General features: G+C 45.7%; 2 protein-coding genes across 14 annotated transcripts in view; one reads left to right on the top strand and one right to left on the bottom strand.

Annotated features, from left to right (window-relative positions):
• Positions 1–8,516, bottom strand: part of SYNGAP1 (synaptic Ras GTPase activating protein 1) — a 169,707-nt gene extending 161,191 nt beyond the window's left edge. For 10 of the 11 annotated variants that reach the window (XR_011364742.1, XM_069985465.1, XM_069985471.1 and 7 more), the window contains exon 1: positions 8,426–8,516. Coding sequence is in view for 10 of the 11 variants with exons in the window: in XM_069985465.1 (XP_069841566.1) it covers positions 8,426–8,456 (31 nt within the window). In the remaining variant the exon portion in view is untranslated. Of the gene's footprint in view, positions 1–6,934; positions 6,971–8,425 lie in introns of those variants that run through there. The other variant, XM_069985467.1, reaches the window with a different exon arrangement.
• Positions 8,517–8,656: 140 nt separating this feature from the next.
• Positions 8,657–19,048, top strand: CUTA (cutA divalent cation tolerance homolog). Of its 3 annotated transcripts, none has more exons than XM_069985482.1 (7): positions 8,657–8,736; positions 13,946–14,007; positions 15,907–16,052; positions 16,816–16,875; positions 17,493–17,538; positions 17,830–17,879; positions 18,861–19,048. In XM_069985482.1, exons 2-7 carry the CDS (start codon positions 13,954–13,956, stop codon positions 18,958–18,960), a joined length of 456 nt encoding a protein of 151 aa, XP_069841583.1. In that variant the 5' UTR covers positions 8,657–8,736; positions 13,946–13,953; the 3' UTR covers positions 18,961–19,048. The 3 variants fall into 3 exon arrangements, with proteins under 3 accessions (XP_069841583.1, XP_069841584.1, XP_069841585.1); XM_069985483.1 differs by having other exon boundaries at positions 8,671–8,742; XM_069985484.1 differs by lacking the exon at positions 8,657–8,736 and adding an exon at positions 9,894–10,080.
• The last annotated feature ends 556 nt before the right edge of the window (positions 19,049–19,604 follow it).

Genomic DNA, 19,604 nt, shown 5'->3' with positions numbered 1-19,604 from the left:
CCGTCACACAGCACTGCACATTCACTGCAATTCATGCTGTCTGGACAGCTGAGTGACAGCCTACATGAGCGTGTAATGGAGGCCTATAGGGCTATTCTGGTAAGCGCATGGCTAGGATGTGCCGTCACTCGCTGATCGGCGGGGTGCTGATTGCGCGAATTCTACTGATCCGAAGAGGAAAAGGTAGTTTTAGCATTTCTTTACACAATCCTGTTACACTATACAGCAAGTCTGGGTGCCGCATTTAGTAAGCTGCGGAGCTGTGCTCAGAAATTCAGCTGGATTTTAGGGATCTATCATTCAGTCATGTCCTGGCTCACACTCTGAACATGGTGTGAACAGCAGCTAATGTTCTCACATACCCAGATGTGTCTTCTAGTACAGGTGCCAGCATAATCTGGCTGCTGCTCAGCATACGGAGAAAGACGTGTTTCATAGCCGATCTGCAGTGGTAAATCCACACCCAGGCCAGCAGGATTTTGGTGTAGATTGATTGCTGTGGATTTCAGAGCAGATAATATAAATAAATAAATAAATAAAAAATTTATAACAGTAAAAATCTGTTGCAGATTTGACATCGGAAGTCAGGATAGAAAATCTGCAACGTACGATCTGCAGCTGATGTCAAAGCGGTGGGTTGGTTTCCATGCAGGTTTACATTATGGCTATAGTAACACACTGCAGCCTAAGGCTATGTTCACATTTGGTATGCAACCGGCCGTTCCATGACCCGGCCAGGTCACGGAACGGCCGGTCTCAGAAAAGATCATCCCGGCTGGTACTGCAGTACCGGCCGGATGATCTTTTGTGCCACTGAGTTCTGATGCAGACACATTTGTGCACACCAGCATCAGAACTCCCCACAGCACACAATGGAGCGTGCGGCTGGAGCTGCTCACTCCATTGTGCACTGAGAGGGTTTTCTGCGCCCGCTATTCAGTGAATAGCGGCCACAGAAAACTGACATGTCAGTTTTTTACAGTGCAGCTAGGGATCCCGGCCGCAGTGTATACTATGTGTATGTAGATATGTACTATGTGTATACATTCCGGCCGGGATTCCCTCAGTCTGCAGCACAACGTACGTTCCATACCAATCACATACCATACCAATTGCAACAACGGCCCGTGATTAGTACGGAACTTACATTGTGTGAACATAGCCTAAGGCCTCATTCACACGTTCCGTAAATTTGCAGACAAATTTAGGGCTATTCACACTATCTGTAGTTTGAGGCCCCATTCACATGTCAGTATTTTTCATCAGTATTTGGTGATCTGCAAATGTCCTGTAAATTTGCAGATCAGCAACATAAAAATAAATAGGACAGGGTGCAATGCGGTCCACATTTGCGGTACTGACACTCCAATAGAAGTCTATGGGAGCCTCTGCAAAACCATCTGCAATTCTGTGACATCACCATTTAAGCTCCTCCCAGCTGGTTGGAACAGCTAGTGACATCATTGTATGCAATTTATTTTTTTATTTTTTTATTGCGGAGCAGAATAGGGATGCACTTGAGGATTGTAAAGGAAAAAAGGCTGATCACGAATTTTCATCCTTGAAAATATACTGACGTGGTAATGTAGCCTAAGGCCTCGTTACATTCCGTAAATTTGCAGATCCACAATTACGGGCAAATTTAGGGCCCACTGATTTCTATTAGGTTATTCACACTATCCGTAGTTTAGCCAATAGAAGCCTATGGGAGCCAGATTTTTGTGGATTTTGCGTCTGTAACCTTGCGGATTGCGCAAAAAATATGGATTGCGGATGCACTACTATTTCTCTTTTTTTGCAGATTGCGGAGACATAATACACGGTCCGAAAAAAATAAATAAATAAATAATAAAAATAAATAAATTAAAAAAAAAAAAAATCGCTGAATGTGTGAATGAGGAGGCCTCATTTACACGTCCGCAAAATTTGTCAGGAATTGCTGATCCACAATTAAAGATAAGTTTAGATCACATTGGTTTCTATGTGCCTATTCACATGTCCGCAATTTTCTTTACATAAAACCTGTCCTAGTGCGGACCGTTATTGCGGAGCGGACACGCCAATACAAAGCATCAGCATTTTTTTGCGGCTGTTATGGACTACAAGGATCTGCAAAAGTATACTGGCGTGTGAATGAAGCCCAAGGCTATGTTCCAACACAGTATTTTTACTCAGTATTTTTCAACCAAAACCAGGAGTGGATTGGAAACACAGAAAGGCTATGTTCATACATTAATATAATTTAGTAAATGGCCGTCATTTACCGGTAAATTACAGCAATTATTTGCCATTAAATGACGGCCATTTACTAAATTATATTAATGTGTGAACATAGCCTTTCTGTGTTTCCAATCCACTCCTGGTTTTGGTTGAAAAATACTGAGTAAAAATACATAGGGGGAGATTTATCAAAAGATTCCACCTTTCATTTTCCAAAGAGTCTGTGTGGAATCTGATCGGTTGCTAGGGGCAAATCCACAGCTCGATGCAAATAAAAATAAGCAGATTTTCCCACCCGTGAGGATTTACGTGCAGTTTTCTCTTTCGCATCACCTCCTGTTTGGCTCTGGCTTGAAAGATGTTGCCGCTAGATGTTACACAAAAGATTTAGAAACAAGGCATTTTTTTGGATGCTCTAGGTAGGTCCCCCATCCCCCACAGCTTCTCTTTAGAATTCATAACGTATTTTACAAGAGGAAAAAAAATACAGTGTGTATGAAGGAGGCGAAAAGTCTATCTACACTTTTGCGACCATTTGTAGCAGTTACTTCAATGAATTTAACATAAAACATGAATCGGCTCGGCAAATAGTTTGTATACAATTACAGTGCAGACTTATGTGTCTCCACGGTTACAGACTACAAACACACCCTGCGTAGTCTGATCCTACCGTCATGATTAGTGTTGAGCACAGTTGGCGAACTCTTTAGGTTCAACAATGTTCAACCTGAACACTCTGCATTTGACTCCCAGTGTCAGGAGAAGTAGGCTTGTTATATATGTTCCTCAAGTCGTTACGATTAAAACGATATATAACATGTATAACTTTTATATTATCTGATGGCCTGTAAAAAATTCAAACCATTGTTAACAAATATATGTTTCTTAACATCGCTCCATTCCCAGGCTTATAGCGCTTTTATCCTTTGGCCTATGGGGCTGTGTGAAGTGTCAGTTTTTGCGCCATGATATGTTCTTTCTATCGGTAAATTGATTGCGCATATACGACTTTTTGATCGCTTTTTATTACATTTTTTCTGGATTTGATGCAACCAAAAATGCACAATTTTGCACCTTGGGATTTTTTTGCACTTACGCCGTTTACCGTGAGAGATCAGGAATGTGATTAATTAATAGTTCGGGCGATTACGCACGCGGCGATAGCAAACATGTTTATTTACTTTTATTTAAAACCTGGGAAAAGGGGGGTGATTCAAACTTTTATTAGGGGAGGGGGCTTTTTACTAATAACAATGTTTTTTTTTTTTTACACATATACTAGAAGCCCCCCTGGGGTTAGGGTTATTCCCCCCCCCCCCTGGGGTTAGGGTTATTCCCCCCCCCCCCTGGGGTTAGGGTTATTCCCCCCCTGGGGGACTTATAGTATATACACTTTGATCTCTCATTGAGATCTTTGCTGTATACTTACACAGCAAAGATCAATGAGATTGGCACTCGTTTGCTTTCGGCTGCTGCAGACGAAAACAAACAAGTGCCGAGCCGGGATCAGCGCCATCTTGGAGCGGACCCCAGCCGGCACCACACACGAAGATCACTCCTCCGGGACGTCCCGGAGGAGCGATTTCCCCCACTAGACACCAGGGAATGGCTGCTTCCGGTAATCAGAGGCAGCTGTCAACTTTGACAGCTGCCTCCGATTACCTTATTAGCGGGCACGGCGATCGGACAGAGGCCGCTAATAGCCGCGGTCCCAGGCTACACGCGGCACCCGGGATCAGAGCGGTTCAGAGCGGGGTCGCCACGTGGCCCCGCTCTGAACAACTCCTGGGGACATATCACTTACGGGTACGTCATATGTCCTTAAGAGGTTAAAGGGGTTATCCAGCGCTACAAAAACACGGCCACTTTTCCCCCTACTGTTGTCTCCAGTTCAGGTGCGGTTTGCAATTAAGCTCCATTTACTTCAATGGAACTGAGTTTCAAAACCTGCACCCAATCTGGAGACAAGAGAGAGGGAAAAGTGGCCATGTTTTTGTAGCGCTGGATAACCCCTTTAGGGTTGCATCCAACTTCACATCTCCAGACGCTGGGAGTCAAATGCTGAGCGTACGGCGTCTGAGAACATTGCTAAAACTGAACAGTTCGGCAACTCTGCTCAACACTAGCCATGACTTATGCGTCTGCACATAAGATTTTGCTTCAGTACAGTTTAAGATCCGATACACAAAAGAGGATTAAAGCCCAGCTGAAATATGGAGATACTGTAAACAGGAGCGCAGAACTGCTCTGTCCACATTTATTCCTTTATCCGCACTTACCACAAATGTAGAGGGTAAATACAGACCGAACCGCAAATCAACACCTGCTACTGCTACATAAGATCCACCATGTGTACAGCAATGAAAGATGGCCGTTCTTAAACCAACACCATAGCTGTGAGGCTCTGTTCACATCTGCATTGGAGGCTTCATTTCAGATTTTGTCAGCACAATGCAGATGGCTCTGCTTTCCCTGTGAAATCCATAGACACCTTCTCAGAACCTGATGGACCCTTCCAAAGTCGATACATCAGGTGCCAAGTGATTTATTACGCGCCCCAGACCCCGCGGGGCTATTGTGGCTTCTATTATCAATGGACGCTACGAACAGGACCAAAGTCAGAATTTCTACTAAAAATTTGCATTGCAATTCCAAACAAAATTGTGAGCATATTGTACAGGGAAAAAAAAGATTTTAAAATCTAAAAATTGCACGTGGCTAGAAATCTTACGGTAATCCACAGCAATATGGTCGCTTGTAGATTATATTGCTGATTTTGACTTTCTCACTGAAGTCAATGGAGATGAAATGCAAAAACTGTGGACATAACTAGATGTGAGAATCTGTAGCATGTGTAGCAGATCCCATGCATTCTACCCATACTGTAATACAGCAAAGCTTCCCCATAGACCGGGTTCAGATGAATGGATATGGATTTTTTGCACTCATATGTACTATACTTACAGTAGGTATCATTACACCTGGCTAGGACTTGTGTCTTTATTAAGCTCTGATACCCTGCAACAAACGCTGCATCTGTGTGAACTGAACCTGAGAAGTAAAGGCTTTCTGGATGTTCTCTGACAACATGTGTCTCTCCTCCCAGCATGCTGACAGTCTCCTATTACACATCAGATCTGCTGTGTCCGACCTATGGCTTCCTGGATCATCACAGATCAGCCAAGAATCTCAGGACTAGCTGATCAGGGTGAAACATATGTGACCTTCCAATTCACTGCCACCTAGTGCTCAGTGCACCATGAAATACACTGTTAACATGGGCAAGTCTGTATACAGGCACATAATACTGCATCCTTACACAAGTTACACAAGCTCTGACACCGATCCCACATCCCACTGTTTTCAATGGGAATCACCGACCGTGTGCACACTTGGCTTTCTGACGCAGGTTTACCATGTGAATTCTTGATGCACGTTCCCCCCCCCTGTTTAGGAACAGTGGATTGAATCCACACCAAATTTAAAGTCTGCTTGTTTCCGGGTGGATTTTTTAGTGAAATTCCACAACCCATTTTCTAAACAGTTGATGGGGAATCTTCGACCCTCCAGCTGTTGCAAAACTACAATTCCCATCGTGCTTTGGCTGTCCAGGCACAATGGGAATTGTAGTTTTGCAAAAGCCGAAGGGCCGAAGGTTCCCCATCCCTGGCCTAAAGCACTATCACCATCATATACACAGTGTCACCAAGAGAGCGAGAAAATACAGGGACGGAGGAGGATGGCGAGGACCAGGAGCAAGTCTGACTATATGGTGGTATCTCAATCCGTACCTTTAAAGACATCAATAGACAATAGGCCACATTGGTTACCTGGCTCTGGGGAATAGTCCAACCCTGATGATGAGGAAGATGACGATGGATACAGAATTTTCTACAGTAGGAAACCCAAGACTTTCCCTGTAAAAATTAGTCATCCTCCTCCTCCATTATCTATCACAGTGTTGGGTCCCCGCATTCTCCTCCATGAACCCTAAGTGGTTTCCAACCTGTGGCTCCACCAAGTGTTGCCCACATACAACTCCCAGCATGCTCTGACAATCACTGTCTATGCAAGAATCTGTGACCTTTAACCTGTAGCTCCAAGCACAATGCGAGTTGTAGTTTTGCAGCAGATACACAGCATCACACACTTTCTACAAAACACGGCTTTCCAGTTGTTGCCAAACTACAACTCCCAGCATTCTCCTCTGTCATAGATAACAGTGATCCCCAACCCGTGGCTCTTCTGCCTTTGCAAAACTACAACTCCCAGCATGCCCTGATGGCTGCAGACTATGAAAAAACAGCGGTCTCTACCTCGTGGCTGTTGTAAACTACAACTCTCACCGTGTTCTGACGGCCGCAGGCTACGCCACAATAGGCCTGTAGCTGTCAGGGCATGCTTGGAGTTGTAGTTTTGCAACAGCTGGAGATACACAGGTTGGAAATCACTACTGGAGATAATGGTTGATAGAACGGGCGAACAACCGAGCGCAAAATCATCAAAACCCGGAGGAGCAGAACAAGTAACGGAGAGTCTGGCGAGTGCCAGGCGGGCGACACGGGAAGAGAAAGTTTCAGAAAGACAGCAACACAGACCAATAGACTGGCACAGAACCGGAGAGAAGGGGAGGCAAGTTTACAGTTTTCGGAGGTCAGATTTTGGAGGGGAGGGAAGGGGGGGGGGATAAGGGGACATGGCAGGCAATGTTTACCTCTGAAGGGAGCATAGAACATCATTCCACAGCTAAGACGTAAATCTGGACATGGAAAGTCCCCCGGAGAAGACACACCGGGAGGAGGTAAGAAGTCTGATCACATTGAGGAGAGGAGGGTTCACCGCAGGAGAAGGACAGATGGAGACAGGAGGGAAGAAGATGGATGGAAGGAGGATGCCGTGGAGGATGGAGGGAAGAAGAGGCGGCAGAGACGGCAGGGCAAATTCAAGAAAAGGGAAGAAGAAGAAGACGGGGGAGAGAAGAAAGGGGGAAGAGGGGAGGAGAAGAGGAGATATTGTCTTAAAAAAAAGAAAAAAAAAAAGGGAAAAAAAAAAAAGAAAAAAAAAAGGGAAAAAAAAAAAAGAAAAAAAAAATCCCGGGCCGTCAGGTTTTTGCAGCTGGAAATGTAAAAGAGAGGGAGGGGGGGGAAGAAGAAGAGGAGGGAAACGGGAGAGATGGAGAGAGAGAGAGAGCGGAGGAGGAGGAGGAGGAGGAGGAGGGGGGGGGGGGGGAAGGATGAGGAGAGAGATGCTGCATCAGATAGAGGAGGAGGAGAGACGATGGAGGGCCGGGGGCCGCCGCAGGGACCCAACCTCATCTGCATCCATTAGTTGTGCATCACTGAGCCCAAGAGCTGACCATCTACAGCCGACACAGCGCTGCCTGCCAATGAGGGGGTCTCTGCAGCCGGCCCCCCAACATCATGTCACACAGTCATATACAGATGATAGATAGAGGAGGCTCCATGACATCACTGTATACATATATACACCGGTGTGTGCAGAATATAGACAGGGGGTCTCTGCAGCTGGCCCCCCATAACACACAGTCATAGATAGATGATAGATAGAGGAGGCTCCATGACATCACTGTATACATATATACACCTCTGTGTCCAGGGGTATTTACAAGGGGTCTCTGCAGCCCCCCACATCATAATACACAGTCTCTCTCATATATATATGTGCTATATACAGGGGGTCCCTGCAACCCCAATATCATATCACACAGTGCAATATAAATCATAGAGATCACTGTATACATATATACACCTGGGTGTGCAGGATATAGACAGGGGGTGCCCCCCCCCCCCATTACATACAGTCCAATATAAATCACAGATAGAAGAGGCTCCATGACATCACAGTATACATATATACACCTCTGTGTGCAGGGTATATACACAGGGTCCCTGCAGCCTGCCCCCCATATCACACAGTCCAATACAGCTGATAGCGGAGGCTCCATGACATCACTGCTCTCTGTATACATATATACAGCATACATGACACATGCGCACACAGTATATAGCTATATCCATAGAGCCCCGCATTCTGCATGCACCCCCGCCACCCCGGACATGTATGTGATGATGGCTGCGGCGCCCGCCATGGCTCTGCAGCATTACGGGATGAGCGGACGCTATACGGACACGGACGGCACGTACACACGGATGGGGTGCTGGGTATAGCATGTAAATATACACACATGAAGCGTCACCCCGGGATACAACTCCCATGGTGCACCGTTGCCTTGGGCTGCAGCCTCTGTCTCTGCGTCAGTGACCTCAATAAAGTTGCGCGGGGAAGACAGAGTACTCGTTCCTATAGAAACGTTGCGGGCGCCATACTGTGAGGGGCGGAAGTAGCCAACCGGAAGTGGGGGTGGAAGGCAGTGTCTAGTGCGACGGGAGGCGCCATGTTTGTTGTGGCAAAATGTAAAAAAAATGTAAAATGTGGAGTTGTTATTAATAAGAACATCCGGGTGAGAGGTCAGGGGCTGTCTGCGGCTGCTGCACGGTAACTGTGAGCATGGCAGGGGCTGGGGGAGGACTGCAGGGGATGCGAGCAGGCTGGGACATGTAGTTCTCCAAATAGAGATCCACTAGGAGTTGTAGGGATGCACTGGTATGCTGAGAGTTGTAGTTCTTAGAAATAACCCTAATTAAAGGCTCTGGAGAGTGTGAAGCTTATTGCAGGGAGCAGGAGGTTATGGCTTTTCCCTTTAAGCCAGTGCAAATACAACTACAACTCCCAGCATGCCCTCATAATATTGTTCTCTTGCTTTGGTGAAACTACAACCTGGGGCTCTCCAGGTATTGCAGAACTACAACTCCCATCATGCATTGCAGCAGCTGGGGAGTCATAGGTTGGGGTGGCACCTTTTTTTGTTTAACCCTTTACAAGCGCTCATTCCCTCGTGTTGCTTACTACGATGGGTGAAGATTTATGGGGCTTTCTGACCTTTAGGCCCCTCAGATTCACTTCAGAACTGGTCTGGCCCCTAAAAAAAAATAAAAAATTCTAGAAAATGTGAAAAATAACTTCTAAGGCCGGGGTCACACCTGCACCTGAGGATCCTTTTGGGGCAGTGCGGGGATGAGACCCATTAGTGGCCTCATCCCCACACTGCACACTGAGAGAGCAGTGACTAGTCACACCAGGCTCACCTCCTAGATCACTAGTAGCCGCCCCTCTCCCGGCCTCGCATGGCAGAATCCTGCAGATTGCTTCCCTTTAAAGTGAGTGTACCACCAGGCCCAGGCTGAACCACTGGGGCGGCCGACCCACCCTTAGTGGAAGGAAACCCCCGCCCCTCTATGATAGGGTTCCATTGATTCTAATGGAGTCACATCCTGGAGGGGCTGGAGTTTCTTCCCACTAAGGGTGGGTCAGCCACCTCCAGTGCTTCAGCCTGGGCCTGGTGTTACAGTCACTTTAAGGGTACAAACACAATGGACATCCCACTGTGAGTATGTATGTATCCCCCCCCCCCGCCGCCAGAGCATATACCTTCTCCACGCTCCGGCTTTGGGGGTTCCCGGAACGTCCCGCTCAGCCAATCAGTGCGCTGCCCTGCTGCAGCGCACTGATTGGCTGAGCGGGACATGATGGAGCGGCGGCGCTGGGGAGGCAGCAGGGGGCGGGAGAAGACCGGGAGTGTGGGAAGGTTTTGTAGAAGATTTTAGGGCAAGAGCTGCACGGACATCGGCAACAATATATATATATGCGTGGATGTTTGTATACTACCGTTCAAAAGTTTGGGGGTCACCCAAACAATTTTGTGTTTTCCATGAAAAGTCACACTTCTTCACCACCAAACTTTGTGAAATGAATAGAAAATAGAGACAAGACATTGACAAGGTTAGAAATAATGATTTGTATGTGAAATAACATTGTTCTTACATCACACTTCGCTTTCGTCACAGAATCCACCTTTTGCAGCAATTCCAGCATTGCACACCTTTGGCATTCTAGCTATTAATCTGTTGGGGTAAGCTGGAGAAATTGCCCCCCACGCTTCTAGAAGCAGCTCCCACATGTTGGATTGGTTGGATGGGCACTTCTGGTGTACCATACGGTCCAGCTGCTCCCACAACAGCTCAATGGGGTTCAGATCTGGTGACTGCGCTGGCCACTCCATTACCGATAGAATACCAGCTGCTGCTTCTGCTGGAAATAGTTCTTGCACAATTTGGAGGTGTGTTTAGGGTCATTGTCCTGTTGTAGGATGAAATTGGCTCCAATCAGGCGCTGCCCACTGGGTATGGCATGGCGGTGCAGAGTGATAGAATTCCTTATTCACAATCCCTTTTACCCTGTACAAATCTCCCACCTTACCAGCACCAACCCCAGACCATCACATGACCTCCACCATGTATAACAGATGGCGTCAGGCATTCTTCCAGCATCTTCTCATTTCTTCTGCGTCTCACAAACGTTCTTCTTTGTCATCCAAACACCTCAAACTTGGATTCATCCGTCCACAACACTTTTTTCCAGTCTTCCTCTGTCCAATGTCTGTGTTCTTTTGCCCATCTTAATCTTTTTCTTTTATTGGCCAGTCTCAGATATGGCTTTTTCTTTGCCACTCTGCCCTGAAGCCCAAAATCCGGCAGCCGCCTCTTCCCTGTAGATGGTGACACTGGTGTTTTGCGGGTACTATATAATGAAGATGCCAGTTGGGGACTTGTGAGGCGTCTGTTTCTCAAACTAGAGACTCTAATGTGCTTATCTTCTTGCTTAGTTGTGCAACGCGGCCTCCCACTTCTTTTTCTACTTCTACTTTTTCTTCTTTTAGAGCCTGTTTGTGTTGTCCCCTGAAGGGAGTAGTACACACCGTTGTAGGAAATCTTCAATTTCTTAGCAATTTCTCGCATGGAATAGCCTTCATTTCTAAGCACAAGAATAGACTGTCGAGTTTCAGATGAAAGTTCTCTTTTTCTGGCCATTTTGAACGTTTAATTGACCCCACAAATGTGATGCTCCAGAAACTTAATCTGCTCAAAGGAAGGTCAGTTTTGTAGCTTCTGTAACGGGCTACACTGTTTTCAGATGTGTGAACATGATTGCACAAGGGTTTTCTAATCATCAATTAGCCTTCTGAGCCAATGAGCAAACACATTGTACCATTAGAACACTGGAGTGATAGTTGCTGGAAATGGGCCTCTATACACCTCTGTAGATATTGCACCAAAAACCAGACATTTGCAGCTAGAATAGTCATTTACCACATTAGCAATGTATAGAGTGTATTTGTTTAAAGTTAGGACTAGTTTAAAGTTATCTTCATTGAAAAGTACAGTGCTCTTCCTTCAAAAATAAGGACATTTATATATACACACACAGACCTTGCTAAGCGATCGTCGAGTGTAGTAGGCCCAGTAAATGAACACTGGTCTAGCAGATCGGCACTTGTTTACATTATTGATGGGGCCACCATCGCCTCTTCTATTATGGCCCTTGCAGGTGTGTGTGTCGCTGCTGCTAGTCACACTAATATTACAGGATACACATAACACATTAAATCCTACTACATTCAGTGTACAGGCGCCATCCCCTGCCCGGCCACATAGACTGCTCTCTGCTATACTGCACGCAGACTGCACAAGTCTACACTGGAGGCCCCTGATGCAGATGTGAATGTCACCTGAGCAGCAGTTTGTTTTTTCTTTTTTGTCAAATTTTTTAAGATTTTTTTTATTGGGGGGGGGAGGGTTACAGTCCTAAGGCAGATCTGAGCAAATCCCCATAATCCACGCATAGTAAGATCTGCGCTCCTCATAGCGACTAGGACACTGAGGAAAGTTATTAACATTTTATTTATTTTTAATATTTAAAAGAAATGAAGGCAAGAAGTGGAGGCGGAATTTAAAGTGTTTCTGTCGTCATGAAAAACTTTTCACATGTCAAGAGAGACTTTTGATTGGTCGGGGTCTGAGTGTTCACACCCTGAACAATTGTAAGAATGAGCGTGGAGAGGGCGGACTGATCACATGACACACAGAGCCTGGAGAGGAATACGCTGAGCGCTGTCTCCTCCAGACTCATTCTAACAATCAGTACGGGTGTGAACAGTCAGAGCTGGATCAATCAAAAATTTTGACAAGACAAAAGTTTTTTCCTAAAGACAATGACTTTAGAGAGAACGTGTCAGGTCTCCAGGTCCTCACACACCGGTCAGGACAATAGCATTCTGCTGCTGTTCTCCTGAGCGCTCTGTGATTCAGCACAATGGATAAAATAAGGTTTATTTACAGCAAACATGACTATGTTACCCACTGACAGCGAGCGATCAGCCACAATACCACGCCCCCTCCCATCATGAGCAGTCACAATACCACGCCCCCTCCCATCATGAGCAGTCACAATACCACGCCCCCTCCCATCATGAGCAGTCACAATAACACCCCCCCTCTCCCATCATGAGCGATCAGTCACAATACCACGCCCCGCCCATCATCAGCGATCAGTCACAATGCCACGCCCCCTCCCATCATGAGCGGTCAGTCACAATACCACGCCCCGCCCATCATGAGCGATCAGTCACAATGCCACGCCCCCTCCTATCATGAGCGATCAGTCACAATGCCACGCCCCCTCCCATCATGAGCGATCAGTCACAATGCCACACCCCCTCCTATCATGAGCTATCAGTCACAATGCCACGTCCCGCCCATCATGAGCGATCGGTCACAATGCCACGCCCCCTCCTATCATGAGCGATCAGTCACAATGTTACGCACCCTCCCATCATGAACGATCAGTCACAATACCACGCCCCGCCCATTATGAGCGATCGGTCACAATGCCACGCCCCCTCCCATCATGAGCGCTTAGTCACAATGCCACGCCCCCTCCCATCATGAGCGATTAGTCACAATGCCACACCCCTCCCATTCTGAGTGATTAGTTACAATGCCATGCCTCCTCCTGTCCTGAGTGATTAGTTACAATGCCACGCCCCTCCTGTCCTGAGCTATTAGTTACAATGCCCCGCCCCCTCCTGTCCTGAGCCATTAGTTACAATGCCCCGCCCCTCCTGTCCTGAGCCATTAGTTACAATGCCCCGCCCCCTCCTGTCCTGAGTAATTAGTTACAATGCCCCGCCCCCTCCTGTCCTGAGTGATTACAGTTACAATGCCCCGCCCCCTCCTGTCGTGAGTGATTAGTTACAATGCCCCGCCCCCTCCTATCCTGAGCCATTACAGTTACAATGCCCTGCCCCCTCCTGTCCTGAGCCATTACACTTACAATGCCCCGCCCCCTCCTGTCCTGAGCCATTATACTTACAATGCCCCGCCCCCTCCTGTCCTGAGCCGTTACAACCTTTTTATTAGGGTGTATTTGAGAAAAAATGATAAATGATAACCCACAGATGCCATGACAGTGCCTAATATCTTGTACAACAGTAAAAAGATAACGCCCCCTATCTGCTACGACAGGATAAGTTATGTAATATATGTACACAGTGATATAATTTAGAGGTGGGCACACCCCTTAAAGGGGTTGTCTTGGTGGCATAAAACATTATAGAGATATTATTGCACCAGACAATCCCTTTAAAGGGGTTATTTAGGTTTTCATCCCAAACACTGCCACCCTTTACCTCAGCCTATGAGCGGTATTACAACTTGGCTCCATTAACTTCATTTGCCCTGTCTGTAGTACTATATACAACCTGGGCTAATGCTGCTGCCTCTAGAAGCTCATGTGTCTTGTCCCGTAGGTCTGTGTATGTATCCGGTTTCTTCCTCTCTAAAACTTGGGGCGCTGCTAATAGCGGGATTTGTAAGTATTACTCTAAGACTTTTGCAATTATGAAAAAAAAACATTTTTTATGTTTTATTTGTTTCCATAGTCTATGCCTGGTATTACAACTAAGTCCCATTCCAATAAATGCAGTACCAGAGACACTCTCGTGAACAGGAGGGGCGCTGTTCTAGGAGAAATCTAGATACTTCTATGGCTTCTATGCCTTTTTTCTTTTATATTTTCTGTTTGTGAGATCACAGAATCAAAACCTGAAGGCGATCTACTATGGTGTCCCTATGACAACACTGTCTGTCCTCTAGGGCCTTATCACACAGGACGATTATCATGCGAATTATTGTTTGTCGGTCAAATTTAAATGATAATTATTCTGTGTTAATGCAGCAACGATCAAACGACCATCGAGAAATTGATCATTGTTATGCTGCAATTTGCACGATAATGATTGAATTCGAACGATAATCGTACGTGTAAACGCAGTGAACGATCAAGCAACGAGCGAGAAATCGTTCGTTTTGATCTTTGAACATGTTTGCAAATCGTCGTTGGTCATTCGCAAAAAATTAGCAATAAACAGTCGTTCGCTGATTTAACCTATATGCGAGATAGACTTAAGCGATCGCAAAACAATTTTTCCGTGCGATATATAAAAATTATTTTAAAAAATCGTTACTTCGAATTTGTTAATCGTATGAACGGCGAATTATCGCTACGTGTAAACCCAGCATTAGCTTGGCGCTGACACCAAAACCAGTTAATTGTTCGCTGTAATCCGAAGTTTGTTCACTAATCGTTCAGTGTAAGGGTCCATTTACACAGAAAGATTATCTGACAGATTATCTGCCAAAGATTTGAAGCCAAAGCCAGAAACAGACTATAAACAGAGATCAGGTCATAAAGGAAAGCCTGAGGTTTCTCCTCTTTTCAAATCCATTCCTGGCTTTGGCTTCAAATCTTTGGCAGATAATCTGTCAGATAATCTTTCTGTGTAAATGGACCCTAATTCCACATCGTTCCTTCATTTACTGCGATCAGATGGAATAGACGATGGTAGTAACAATCGTAACTAACAACTCTCGATCTGCGTAATATGGGGGACTCGTAAACAATGCCGTTAATCGTTAAAAATCCCTTTGTCTAAAAGGACCCTGACTTTGACGGCGTTCAGCTTTGCCATAGGATCAAGAAGCTCAATGTCCCCAAGGGCAGATGCATCGTGTGCGCAATTTTTTGAGCAGGTGGTACTTTTTATGGGTTACGGTTGTTGCGCCAAAATTATCATTAGACGCAAGTGCATTGATAAATCTAGTGCTAAAAAAAAGTGGAGTACTGCTACACAAACATAGAAATCACACATAATGGGGGAGATTTATCAGACATGGTGTAAAGTGAAACTGGCTCAGTTGCCCCCGGCAACCAATCAGATTCCACCTTTCATTTTCCAAAGAGTCTGTGAGGAATGAAAGGTGGAATCTGATTGGTTGCTAGGGACAACTGGGCCAGTTTCACTTTACACCATGTTTGATAAATCTCCCCCAATAAATTTCGCTAACAACATAGCTAATAAGGAACCACACCCCCTTCGAGGGTAGAAAATGAGAAATGGCGCAAACTCCTCAAAAACAGCACAAACACCTTTATAAATCTAGCACAATTTGGTACGCTATGCGCAAAAGCTTGTTATTATCCAAAATTGTAGCGCAAACACAATGATGCATCTGTCCATACATCTCTAGACTGTGTGACAGGAAGTTTTATCATGGGACGGCTGTGTTCCTCAGCTTGGCCATTCTGTGATCCTGGTCCTGCGATTATAACGACACAGCCTGCGCTGAGACGATGTAGTGCGGTGTAGTCCTGTCTTAGACGTCATATACTTCTATTGCCGGTATCCCCTCACTGCCCCTCCCCTTACAGGCTGCCGTGCTATATATGAGCCCTCCGCTGCTGAGGACTGTAGGACTGCGAGCGTTCTTAATGGCGTCAGAAGCGTATAAATCAGGAACCGTCTCCGCCGCCTATGTCAGCTGTCCTGATGTCACCGTCGCCAAAAAGATAGCCAGGTAAGATTGACAGTATACAGAGGAGATGGACGTTACATCACCTCTATTCATATAAATGAGGTAGAGCCGGTAGTTGTCTCCCCAGTCATCATGCACCGGGTCCTGTCATCAGTCCACGCAAGAAATACAACTTATTGCTGTTGGATTTTACAAAACATAATATTGTTTTTGTAATTTTTTTTATATACACTCCCTGGGGGAGATTTATCAAACATGGTGTAAAGTGAAACTGGCCCAGTCGCCCCTAGCAACCAATCAGATTCCACTTTTCATTCCTCACAGACTCTTTGGAAAATGAAAGGTGGAATCTGATTGGTTGCTGGGGGCAACTGAACCAGTTTCACTTTACACCATGTTTGATAAATCTCCCCCCTTATGTCTAGACATTGCGGTTACATACATTCTATGGCGCCCCTTGCTGTTATTCCTTGCAGTATCCCCTTCCTCCTGGGTTTACTCCGCTACTATGTACAAAATGATCCAGAGAGGGCAACGGAGCATGTGCGACCACCAACACTGACTAGGTGGACGTTCTGTAGGGAATGCAATAAACAGCAGGGGGAGCCATAACAAGTATGTAGCAGTAAACCTTCTCGGTAAATGAATATTTAGAGGACAGATGCCCTTGATTTCCCTGTAGTGATAGTGTAGGGTTCCTATAAAATATATATATTACCAATCTCTCTTGTGTCCTCACCATTGTCTTTCTTGTGGGCAGCCATGATGTTCATTGTGAATTTCTGTACATCTTATTTCTGCACAGGGGTCTGGTGGAGCGGAAGCTGGCGGCCTGTGTGAACATCATCCCAAAGATCACCTCCATGTGAGCTATGAGACCAGCCATGGTGTGTCCGGCCTGCACCCATATCCCTGTTACCCGCATGCTCCTCTATGTGTATCTCATTGTGTGTCTGTCATCGCCATGTTTAAAGGGGTTATACAGCGGGGGGAATTATTTCAAATCAACTGGTGTCACAAAGTTATACTGATATATACTGATATAAATATCTCCAGTCTTCCAGTACTTACCAGCTGCTGTACGTCCTGCAGGAAGTGGTGTATTCTGTCCAGTCTGACACAGTGCTCTCTGCTGCCGCCTCTGTCTATGTCAGGAACTGTCCAGATCAGTAGCAAATCCCCATAGAAAACCTCTTCTGCTCTGCACAGTTCCTGACATGGACAGAGGTGGCAGCAGAGAGCACTGTGTCAGACTGGAGAGAATACACCACTTCCTGCAGGGCACACAGCAGCTGATAAGTACTGGAAGACTAGAGATTTTTAAATAGAAGTAAATTACAAATCTATATAACTTTCTGACACCAGTTGATTTTATAGAAAAATTTTTAGAGTTCCCCTTTAATTGTCCCGCTGGGAGTTGTAGTTCTAGGGAAGCTGTGGCTTTGTATTCCACTAACACTGTCTCTTTTCTGTCTCCACCAGATATGAATGGAAAGGCAAGATTGAAGAGGATGATGAGACATTGCTGGTGAGCCGTCCTCCATGTTATAGGCCACAGACCCTGCAGACAGCTCCCCATATCCCGGCTTCAGGAGAGCTGTGATAGATATATCGATGTCTATAGGGGTGGGGGGCTCCATTACTGCAGTATGTCCCATAACTCCTGGATATCGGTCATTCTCAGTAATGGAAGTCATCAGGTTACACAGCACCTGTCTCCATCTCGGAGCCTCCGCTAACACTTTGTGTCACCTTCCTGAGATCAATAATCACCGTCTTGTAAGTCATTTGCACCTCCTTGTTCCCTGTCTCGTTACAGATGATTAAGACCAGATCCTCCAAGGTCCCAGCGCTAACGGAATATGTCAGGTGAGAAGAGCCGGGGCCCTGTGTCACCGCTCTGTGTGTGTCCTCAACGTGACTGACCGGGGGGGGGGCTCTCAAAGCTGTTTATGGAGACGATACTGGTTCACCATTTAAGGGGTACTCTGGATGGGAGAGGTTTTTTAACTATAGCCGGGTAGGGGTGGATCAAAGCGACGTTGTGACGTGTCAAGCCGCTCAGCCGGGAAGGATGTGTCACGCCCACTCAGGAAGTGGTGTATTCTTTCCAGTTTGACCCAGTGCTCTCTGCTGCCACCTCTGTCCATGTCAGGAACTGTCCAGAGCAGCAGCAAATCCCCCAAATCTCTCCTGCTCTGGACAGAGGTGGCATCAAAGAGCACTGGGTCAAACTGAAGAGAATACACCACTTCCTGCAGCAGGACATACAGCAGCTGATAAGTCCTCAGAGACTTTAGATTTTTAAATAGAAGTAAATTACAAAACTATATAACTTTTTGAAACCAGTTGATTTGAAAGAAAAACATTTTCGCTGGAGTACCCCTTTAACTAATGGTAGATGACTTCTTTCAAGACGTCAATTTGCTTTCCTGTTGGCTCCAGTTCACAAAAAAAATCCTATCGTTTTGTGGGTATGTAATCCGTCCCTACCATCTCTTCACAACTCCCTGGTTCAGCAGTTGCTGAGTACTACAATTTATAGAATGTATTGCTTTCCCTCCGCTCTCCACAGTCCTCCCACCCTGTTCATTCCCCTCCCACAGCACTCCTGCCAGTTCCCAGAACTGTTGTAGAACATTTTAGTACACAGCAGACTGTTGCTCTGCAGGCACTAAATCCGCAGCACCTACTGTATTCACTCTGCCTGCTCCTCTGCCTGCGGCAGCATGTTGTGATCACACCTCATTCTTTCCTAAATGTCCCAGTTAAGATATATATGTATCTTTATGACAGGAAGATGGTGATATCAGAGGTAGGGACTTACATCTTCATGTCTTGTTTTTCCAGGTCAGTTCATCCATATGAAGTCTGTGAGGTGATCAGTGTCCCCGTAGAGCAGGGCAACCCTCCTTACCTGACCTGGGTTACAGACAACGTCCCGGAGTGAGGCCTTACGCTGCCTGACAGCACGGTCACTGTGAGACGGGGAAATAAGGATGTCACATTAGAAATAAAAACTTTTTGTGGATGAATAATTTTGTTTGTTTTTTCCCCATTCTTAAATAATAATCATAATCCCATCTGGCTGTGTTTACACTGATGTACATAGGATCTTGCGGCACGTTGTCAGCCTTACTGGTTCAATTTTTTTGGATATATGAATTAGTGTTCCCCTTAAAATTCTGTAAGAAGATGATAAGTTTAACTTTTAATTTTGTCCAGACTTTATGAAGCCAGACACTCCCCAGGATAGGATGGTTCCAGATTAGAGTTAGCAGCTGCAGTTCTGCTTACAAATTAAAATCACAGACACAGACAGCTGATGTACGTATCGGTAACATAAGTTTAGGAAGCGCCCCCTTTATTGTTTTGTGTTAACTTTAATAGACAGAATATGGGGCGGTACTACTCATGTGCCGTGTATTCACATGAAATATATAAACTTTCATTACAGGCGGGGTTTCAAGTCACAAGACACATACATATCACCCTCTGATAGGTCAATCCATAGATGGTCAGGAGTTTCCTGTCCTGCGCAGTCAGGCTGGTACAACGTGTTGTTTACCATAAATTGTTTATATAACAGTGTCT

Source organism: Dendropsophus ebraccatus, chromosome 10, assembly GCF_027789765.1.
Source record: "Dendropsophus ebraccatus isolate aDenEbr1 chromosome 10, aDenEbr1.pat, whole genome shotgun sequence".
Lineage (NCBI taxonomy): Eukaryota > Metazoa > Chordata > Amphibia > Anura > Hylidae > Dendropsophus > Dendropsophus ebraccatus.
This window is presented reverse-complemented; position numbering and strand designations above follow the sequence as displayed.

Bases quoted from the DNA above. Each gene is read 5' to 3' on its own strand.
- CUTA (XM_069985482.1), top strand. From the start codon at position 13,954: ATGTATCCGGTTTCTTCCTCTCTAAAACTTGGGGCGCTGCTAATAGCG. The intron at 16,053-16,815 runs GTAAGATTGACA...ATTTCTGCACAG, and splicing joins GTCGCCAAAAAGATAGCCAG to GGGTCTGGTGGAGCGGAAGC. The intron at 17,880-18,860 runs GTGAGAAGAGCC...TTGTTTTTCCAG, and splicing joins GCGCTAACGGAATATGTCAG to GTCAGTTCATCCATATGAAG.